The sequence below is a fragment of the Cyclopterus lumpus genome, chromosome 12 (genome assembly GCF_009769545.1).
Source record: "Cyclopterus lumpus isolate fCycLum1 chromosome 12, fCycLum1.pri, whole genome shotgun sequence".
Classification (NCBI taxonomy): domain Eukaryota; kingdom Metazoa; phylum Chordata; class Actinopteri; order Perciformes; family Cyclopteridae; genus Cyclopterus; species Cyclopterus lumpus.
In genome coordinates, this window is record NC_046977.1 from 713865 (window position 1) to 724429 (window position 10565).

General features: G+C 39.4%; 1 protein-coding gene across 4 annotated transcripts; it reads right to left on the reverse strand.

Annotated features, from left to right (window-relative positions):
* Nucleotides 1-878: 878 nt before the first annotated feature.
* Nucleotides 879-9186, reverse strand: capslb (calcyphosine-like b). 4 transcript variants are annotated; one of them, XM_034547520.1, is made up of 6 exons: nucleotides 8951-9186; nucleotides 5076-5219; nucleotides 4391-4568; nucleotides 2154-2391; nucleotides 1936-2051; nucleotides 879-1314 (listed from the first exon to the last, which is right to left on the reverse strand). In XM_034547520.1, exons 2-6 carry the CDS (start codon nucleotides 5210-5212, stop codon nucleotides 1213-1215), a joined length of 771 nt encoding a protein of 256 aa, XP_034403411.1. In that variant the 5' UTR covers nucleotides 5213-5219; nucleotides 8951-9186; the 3' UTR covers nucleotides 879-1212. The 4 variants fall into 4 exon arrangements, with proteins under 4 accessions (XP_034403411.1, XP_034403414.1, XP_034403413.1 ...); XM_034547521.1 differs by having other exon boundaries at nucleotides 1201-1314; nucleotides 2182-2391; nucleotides 8951-9184; XM_034547523.1 differs by lacking the exon at nucleotides 1936-2051 and having other exon boundaries at nucleotides 8951-9185.
* Nucleotides 9187-10565: the final 1379 nt, after the last annotated feature.

The window sequence follows — 10565 nt, forward strand, 5'->3', positions numbered from 1 at the left end:
TATATGTAGCATGATGCTGATGTGGTGAAAATGTTGACCCCCCTGATCTAAAGGATGCCTTCAACCTTCTAACGGACACTTAAACTGCCTGAGTGGACACCAGAATCACAGATGGAACTCGTCCTTAGTGACCACAAAGACTTCATACGACAATCACCAGAGTGTTTCCAGGGTTACTCTGTTTGATTGGATTGTTTTACAAGCAAATAAAAAGCTGAATCCATTTCAGACGATAGCCGTTGGGTTCCAGATCACATTTCCTCTCTTGTGCTCAAAGCCTGCTCCAACATGATTGGTTAAAACTAGCCCTATTACAGAAAGATTCCGATACCAACATCTTGTACGGTTTCCTACAGATTCTGCAAATGTATAAAGAAATTATAAACAACCTCAAGGACCACCGACTCAAATCACTTTTTAATCCGCTAAGGACCCCCAAAAGGGTTACATCAACCCTCTGAAGGACTTCTAGAACCTCCTTGGTTAAAGTAAACCCTGACCTAGACAGTCTGGGTCGCGTATTGTTCCTCCAACAGCCTCCAGAACAGTTTCAGAACATGTGCGTTTATTCTGTTTCTCTTTCATTTGTCACCTGTCTGAATATCGATCTGTGCTAAAACATCCATAAACACCAGGGAGTAAGCTGCTCGTATCTAAAGCTGTTGGTCGTTCATCAACAGGCTCTTCTTGCTCCGCCCACATTCAGGTGGGACGTGACCCCACAACATAATGCCTCTTAATATATCGGACTCAACCTACACCTCGTGTTTCCAACGGCTGAGATGAATACACAGAATGTACGCTTTACTTTCTCAGAAATCTGTAATATTTATCCAGATAAACTGTATACTAAACATACTGTATACGACATATTGTTCAACCAATGTTTTTTATTGAAACAAAGCCTATGGTGTTGCATATCAGCATACAATAAAGTAGAAGAGTTATGAAATCATACTGCCAATTGTTTCCCTACAAAACATCATGTTTCCCTATTCTAAATATTTATATTTCGATCATGTTCAATTTATAAAAAACAACTGCAGAATGCAAAATTATGAAAGTCATTCTTTAAAACACTACTACTACTAAATGATTTTACAACTTCCAAAAGCACATCATTTATTTCAGCTGGTAGAAAAGAGCTCGATCGTATCAAGTGAACACAATAAGGATTATTATTAATAAGGCGTCGGTGTCCTTTGACTTGATTCAGAGTTTCCAGGCGTTTCTCATCATCAGAATGAAGTAGACGTCGCTGTCGATGGAGGCGCTGACTCCACTGTAATAGTTAACAAACTCTTCTTTGGTCACCTGTTGATGAGAAGAAGAGTTTCTGTTGAGGAGCAACATGACGAAGCGTTTAAGATCAAAAGAGATCAGTTTGGTATCAGCTAGCAGCTGATACCATCCAAATAAACCACAAGTTCCTTTTATTTTATGTATGTGATGATTCATCTGACAAAGGAACACTAAAGGGAAATCAGTAATCTGAGACTTTGACCAAGACCTGAGAAGTTGAACAGAATCAGAATGTGATGAACAAGAAGCACTGCGTAGCGTCTACAATGTGTCACAGAAACACTATGAAAGAGAATGATATGAATTAATCAAAAAGGAATAGAATCTCCAATGGGAATAGTATTAAAAATAGAAACACAAAAGTCTCTCAGTGACGACACACAAAAAGTGTCCAGAAACTGAGATGGAAGAGGTTGATTTTGTTTTTATTGAACGACAGTGAAACTAAATGAAAAGTTACAGCTGACTGAGAGACATCAGCCAGCCATCGAACTACCGAGCTTCTTATCTTGTATGGTTCTTTTAGTCCAATCATTCCTTCAGCTTGATGAATGTCTTTCTCTCTCTGTGGTAATCAACCATACAACATACAGATGAAAGCTCCTCCCACCACCGGACGGGGAGCTGCTTTACCAGAAGGATGCTAGTCACAGTTTCCAGGCGTTTCTCATCATCACAATAAAGTAGACGTCTGTATCGATGGAGGCACTCACACCAGCATAATAATTCATAAACTCCTCCTTGGTCACCTTCAAAGAGTAGCATCAGCATGAATATACATTGATATCAATAATTACAACTTGTTTCAGGGCCAGAAGAATATCCAGCAGTATAAATGTTCTCTTACTGACCTTCTCTGGACCGGCGGGTCAAAGTTACCTTTCCATCTTTGTCGTACGGGGAGTCGAAGCTGTCCAGGAAAATCCTGAAGACCTGATCCTCCGTCCACTCCCCGTTCTGGTACTTGGGGTGGTACTTGGCGTTATAGACGCCCCGCAGGTCTTCAATGGTGATCACCCCGTCGCTCGTCTTATCCAGCTTCCGAAAGGCCTCCATGACCACCTCCTTTCTGGCTTTAGACATCTGCGGCTGCAAAAAACAGAGCGAGGAAGTGAAAAAGCAGGAAGCGCTCGTCAGCTGCACAGTGACCACCTTGTATCTTTACCCTCCTCGTCACCTAGATAGTGACCACCTTGTATCTTCACCCTCCTCGTCAGCTAGACAGTGACCACCTAGTATCTTTACCCTCCTCGTCAGCTAGTCAGTGACCACCTTGTATCTTTACCCTCCTCGTCAGCTAGACAGTGACCACCTTGTATCTTCACCCTCCTCGTCAGCTAGACAGTGACCACCTAGTATCTTTACCCTCCTCGTCAGCTAGACAGTGACCACCTTGTATCTTCACCCTCCTCGTCAGCTAGACAGTGACCACCTTGTATCTTCACCCTCCTCGTCAGCTAGACAGTGACCACCTTGTATCTTTACCCTCCTCGTCAGCTAGACAGTGACCACCTTGTATCTTTACCCTCCTCGTCAGCTAGACAGTGACCACCTAGTATCTTTACCCTCCTCGTCAGCTAGACAGTGACCACCTTGTATCTTCACCCTCCTCGTCAGCTAGACAGTGACCACCTTGTATCTTCACCCTCCTCGTCACCTAGACAGTGACCACCTTGTATCTTCACCCTCCTCGTCAGCTAGACAGTGACCACCTTGTATCTTTACCCTCCTCGTCAGCTAGACAGTGACCACCTAGTATCTTTACCCTCCTCGTCAGCTAGACAGTGACCACCTTGTATCTTTACCCTCCTCGTCAGCTATATAGTGACCACCTTGTATCTTTACCCTCCTCGTCAGCTAGACAGTGACCACCTTGTATCTTTACCCTCCTCGTCAGCTAGACAGTGACCACCTAGTATCTTTACCCTCCTCGTCAGCGACCACCTTATATCTTTACCGTCCTCGTCAGCTAGATAGTGACCACCTTGTATCTTCACCCTTCTCGTCAGATAGATAGTGACCACCTTGTATCTTTACCCTCCTCGTCAGCTAGACAGTGACCACCTTGTATCTTTACCCTCCTCGTCAGCTATATAGTGACCACCTTGTATCTTTACCCTCCTCGTCAGCTAGTCAGTGACCACCTTGTATCCTTACCCTCCTCGTCAGCTAGACAGTGACCACCTTGTATCTTTACCCTCCTCGTCAGCTATATAGTGACCACCTTGTATCTTTACCCTCCTCGTCAGCTAGTCAGTGACCACCTTGTATCTTTACCCTCCTCGTCAGCTATATAGTGACCACCTTGTATCTTTACCCTCCTCGTCAGCTAGACAGTGACCACCTTGTATCTTTACCCTCCTCGTCAGCTAGTCAGTGACCACCTTGTATCTTTACCCTCCTCGTCAGCTAGACAGTGACCACCTTGTATCTTTACCCTCCTCGTCAGCTAGATAGTGACCACCTTGTATCTTTACCGTCCTCGTCAGCTAGACAGTGACCACCTTGTATCTTCACCCTTCTCGTCAGCTAGACAGTGACCACCTTGTATCTTTACCCTCCTCGTCAGCTAGACAGTGACCACCTTGTATCTTTACCCTCCTCGTCAGCTAGATAGTGACCACCTTGTATCTTTACCTTCCTCGTCAGCTAGACAGTGACCACCTTGTATCTTTACCTTCCTCGTCAGCTAGACAGTGACCACCTTGTATCTTTACCTTCCTCGTCACCTAGTCAGTGACCACCTTGTATCTTTACTTTCCTCGTCAGCTGCACAGTGACCACCTTGTATCTTTACTTTCCTCGTCAGCTGCACAGTGACCACCTTGTATCTTTACCCTCCTCGTCACCTAGACAGTGACCACCTTGTATCTTTACTCTCCTCGTCAGCTGCACAGTGACCACCTTGTATCTTTACCCTCCTCGTCAGCTAGTCAGTGACCACCTTGTATCTTTACTCTCTTCGTCACCTAGACAGTGACCACCTTGTATCTTCACCCTCCTCGTCACCTAGTCAGTGACCACCTTGTATCTTTACCCTCCTCATCAGCTGCACAGTGACCCGGTCTTGACTACTTTGTATTCTTACCCTCAGAGTGATTAGGAACTCGTCAAAGTCGATGGTGCCGTTCCGGTCGCGATCAAAGTGCTGGAAGAGCGCCGTGGCTTCCTGCTTCTCCATCAGGATCCCGTAGTCATTCAGGCCCTTCAGGAACTCCTTCAGGTCCAGCGAGCGGTTGTTGTTGTCATCCATTATCTTAAAGGTTCTGACAAACACGAACGCTGAATCAGCGTGAAGTCATCAGAGCTTTTGCATCAGTTAAAGTACACAGGATTCAGCTAAATGTACTTCAAGGGAAAGTACTTATCGGTGGGAGAAGTATTCAGATCTTTCACTTAACTTCAGGTGAAGTCTGAAGTACTTGTACATGACCCCACTTGAGTTTAATCTATGCTACTTTACATTTGTACTCTGAGTACTAGCTGACGTGTCTGTGGATGCAGGTTATGAGAGAATATACAGGTCAACAAAGGTCAGCAAACTAAACCATAACATCTGCAACAACACAATGTGACAATAAAGCAGAAGGCACGAAAACATGCTACAGCTCCATGTTCACGTCTCAGCGGAGACGACGACCTCAGAGCTGAACTACAGGCCTGCTGACGGGTCTCAGGAACCTGTCGGGTGGCACCTGATATTAAAGGCCTTAAATACCATATGAGGGTTTTTTGACTTGTATGACTTATTGCAATAAGCTGGAGGAGCTCACCTGCCCAGACCTTTGATCCCAGACGAGCCTCTGGACAGACACTGCAGCCTGAGTCTCTCCACCGGGTCCGAGCTCTCTGACAGCCGGCTCCGGGCCTTCAGCGCCATCTCCCGGTCATGTCTCCACGTCCCCGCCATCCAACACCTAACATCCAACACCCAACATCCATTATCCATTATCCATTATCCATTATCCATTATCCATCATCCATCATCCAACATCCAACAACCATTATCCATCATCCATTATCCATCATCCAACACCCAACACCCATTATCCATTATCCATTATCCATTATCTATTATCTATTATCCATCATCCATCATCCAACACCCATTATCCATTATCCATTATCCATTATCTATTACCTATTATCCATCATCCATCATCCAACACCCATTATCCATTATCCATTATCCATTATCCATCATCCAACATCCAACAACCATTATCCATCATCCATTATCCATCATCCAACACCCAACACCCATTATCCATTATCCATTATCCATTATCCATTATCTATTATCCATCATCCATCATCCAACACCCATTATCCATTATCCATTATCTATTATCCATCATCCAACAACCATTATCCAACATCCAACATCCAACATCCAACACCCAACACCCATTATCCATTATCCATTATCCATTATCCATTATCCATTATCCATCATCCATCATCCAACATCCAACAACCATCATCCAACACCCAACACCCAACATCCATTATCCATTATCCATTATCCATTATCCATTATCCATTATCCAACACCCAACACCCAACACCCAACATCCATTATCCATTATCCAACATCCAACATTTATCATCCAACACCCAACACCCAACACCCATTATTTATTATCCATTATCCATTATCCAACATCCAACACCCAACACCCAACATCCATTATCCATTATCCATTATCTATTATCCATCATCCAACATCCAACACCCAACACCCAACACCCAACACCCAACATCCATTATCCATTATCCATTATCCATTATCCATTATCCATCATCCAACATCCAACACCCAACACCCAACATCCATTATCCATTATCTATTATCCATCATCCAACATCCAACACCCAACACCCAACACCCAACACCCAACACCCAACATCCATTATCCATTATCCATTATCCATTATCTATTATCCATCATCCAACATCCAACATCCATTATCCATTATCCATTATCCATTATCTATTATCCATCACCCAACACCCAACATCCATTATCCATTATCCATTATCTATTATTCATCATCCAACATCCAACACCCAACATCCAACACCCAACACCCAACATCCATTATCCATTATCCATTATCTATTATCCATCATCCAACATCCAACACCCAACACCCAACATCCATTATCCATTATCCATTATCCATTATCTATTATCCATCATCCAACATCCAACACCCAACACCCAACATCCATTATCCATTATCCATTATCTATTATCCATCATCCATTATCCAACACCCAACACCCAACATCCATTATCTATTATCCATTATCCATTATCTATTATCCATCATCCAACATCCAACACCCAACACCCAACATCCATTATCCATTATCCATTATCCATTATCTATTATCCATCATCCAACACCCAACACCCAACACCCAACACCCATTATCTATTATCCATTATCCATTATCCATTATCCATCATCCAACATCCAACACCCATTATCCATTATCCATTATCTATTATCCATTATCCAACATCCAACATTTATCATCCAACACCCAACACCCATTATTTATTATCCATTATCCATTATCCATTATCCATTATCCATCATCCATCATCCAACATCCAACATCCAACATCCAACACCCAACACCCAACATCCATTATCCATTATCCATTATCCATTATCTATTATCTATTATCTATTATCTATTATCCATCATCCAACATCCAACATCCAACACCCAACACCCATTATCTATTATCCATTATCCATCATCCAACATCCAACACCCATTATCCATTATCCATTATCCATTATCCATCATCCAACATCCAACATCCAACACCCAACACCCAACATCCATTATCCATTATCCATTATCCATTATCCATTATCCATTATCCATTATCCATTATCTATTATCTATTATCCATCATCCAACATCCAACATCCAACACCCAACACCCATTATCTATTATCCATTATCCATCATCCAACATCCAACACCCATTATCCATTATCCATTATCCATTATCCATCATCCAACATCCAACATCCAACATCCAACACCCAACACCCAACATCCATTATCCATTATCCATTATCCATTATCCATTATCCATTATCCATTATCTATTATCTATTATCCATCATCCAACATCCAACATCCAACATCCAACACCCAACATCCATTATCCATTATCCATTATCTATTATCTATTATCCATCATCCAACATCCATTATCTATTATCCATTATCCAACATACAACATACAACACCCATTATCCATTATCCATTATCTATTATCCATTATCCATTATCCATTATCCAACATCCAACACCCAACACCCAACATCCATTATCCATTATCCATTATCTATTATCCATCATCCATCATCCAACACCCAACACCCAACAGCCATTATCCATTATCTATTATCTATTATCCATCATCCAACATCCAACAACCATCATCCATCATCCAACATCCAACATCCAACACCCATTATCCATTATCCATTATCCATTATCCATTATCTATTATCCATTATCCAACATCCAACATCCAACATCCAACACCCATTATCCATTATCTATTATCCATTATCCATTATCTATTATCCATTATCCATTATCTATTATCCATTATCTATTATCCATTATCTATTATCCATTATTCATTATCTATTATCTATTATCCATTATCCATTATCTATTATCCATTATCCATTATCTATTATCCATTATCCATTATCTATTATCCATTATCTATTATCCATTATCTATTATCCATTATTCATTATCTATTATCTATTATCCATTATCCAACATCCAACATCCAACATCCAACACTGAGCTGTTATTCATTATTCATTATCCATTATCCATTATCCATTATCCATTATCTATTATCCATTGTCCATGATCTATTATCTATTATCCAACATCCAACATCCAACACTGAGCTGTTATTCACAAGCTGGAAACGGAAGAGCTCTGATTTCTATCACTTACACACAAGCAAGGAACCGAGAGGCGTTTCTCATATGCAGTACATTTACTTATAACAGAGTACTTTTACTTATATACAGTACCTTTACACGTAACAGAGTACTTTTTACTTATAACAGTACAAAAGTACTCTGCTATAAGTAAAAGTACTCTGTCATAAGCAAAGGTACTGCAACAAAAAAAAAAAGTACTGCATTAGCAAAAGTACTGTTATAAGTGTGTACTGCAAAACAAAAGTACTCTGTTATAAGTCAAAACAATGAAAAACAAGAGTAGGCCTACTCTGTTATAAGTAATTACTGCAAGAGAAAAGTACTCCAAAACATACAATCTGTTAATGCAGTACTTTGACTAATAATAGAGTACTTTTGTTAATGCAGTACTTTTACTTTAAACAGAGTACTTTAGTTTTGCAGTTCCACGTCGTGTTTAGAAGCTCGTGGAACCCGGAAGTGTTCTGGGAGAGCTGCCGTGCTCGTGCAGGAGCAACGTTAACAGCTGTCTATTTACACACAAATATGTACTTGATGTATTTAATGAGTATCTTTTATATTAATACAATAATTGTATTTAATAATTAAAGGTTCTGATATATTTAATATGTATTTAATATCTTCATCGCATCGACTCACCGACTCTATTATGTTTTTCTCTTCCGCTGGAGACACAAACACAGTTACCATGGAGACGCATAGTCCTCTCCTGTGATTGGTTGTTCAGGCTTGACGTGTTTTAATGAGCCGACGTCATCGTTTTTTTATGAAGATCAGCTTGACTAAATACATAAATACTGCTAAAGGTACTACTAAGGGTACTGTACATGCGGCTTGACGAGATGATGGTACTTGTACTATTGAAGCAGTATTTAATTCATCTTCACAACAGGAAGTAGAGAAGAAGACGAAAGATTCAAACGTTTGTGACCACCTACATTTCGTTTGGTTGTTTCAAAATAAAAGCATGCCACAAGCCCTCACATTGAAACGCTTTTATTTTGGTTTAATAGTGAAACACACACCGGAAGTGTTGTTATTATGATCAGAAGCGGTACACATGACCAGTTGAGATGATCAATGATCAGTTAACGTGTTGGAAAGTAAAATCATATCATTCAGTGAACTCCTTCTGCTCTTTAACTCTTTTTTGTCAATTTGACAATTATTCATTTCATAACAAATGTTTCTTTCTTTAAGATTTCTCCTTTAAAATCACATTTTACTTTAACTATATGACCTTTTGTTTGTCTTTCATTCTATTCGGACCGGTAATGTTATCTGTACAATATTTTCATTTTATTAAACATTAGTCCCTTTTAAAATGTGATTGATTCTAATATAACATTTACATTATTCCTGGTGCAGAAATGATGAGTGAAAACATATTGAAAACATAATGTACGGAATCTAAATGTGGTCTCATTATTTCATAGACTATGATTAATTGTTGATTTAAAAAAAACAAACACACAATTGATAATGAAAATAATGGAATCCCAACGAAATCTGGAGTTTTTATAATCCACAAAACTAAAACTAAAATAAAACAGAACTTTCATAGTATTTGTTTTTGTTTAATTTGACTTTAACTTGTTATCTTCTATTTAATTTAGTTCAATGTTTTAATAACTATATTGATTTGATTCTTTTAGTATGGTTTGTTTTATTATGTTTTACTTTGTTATGTTTTATTTTGTTATGTTTTATAGTGTTATGTTTTATATTGTTGTGTTTTATATTATTATGTTAATTGTCTTTAATAAACTGGTGAAAGGTGAAAGTGTGGTAATCTGAGACTGTTTCAGGGAAATTCCAGGCGCAGCTCTAACGAAGAAGCCTATTGTTTCAGGGAAATCACGTGACCTCAGAGCCCCGCCCCTCTGGTATATAAACTCTCTGCTCCACTTCTTCCTCCTCCTCCTCATCAAAGCACGGCAAAACAAAAGTACTCTGTTGTAAGTAAAAGTACTGCAAAATCAAAGTACTCTGTTATATGTAAAAGTACAGCAAAATCAAAGTACTCTCTTATAAGTAAAAGTACTGAATTAATAAAAGTATGATTTCTGGATGATGATCCAGAAATCTAAAAATAAAAGATTAAAAGTTTTATTTGACTTTTTATCTTCTATTTAATTTAGTTTTACGTTTTAATAATTATATTTATTTGAGTCTTTTAATATGGTTTTATACAATGGTTTTATATTATGTTTATTTTGTTATGTTTTATATTTTCTTTAATAAACTGGTGAAA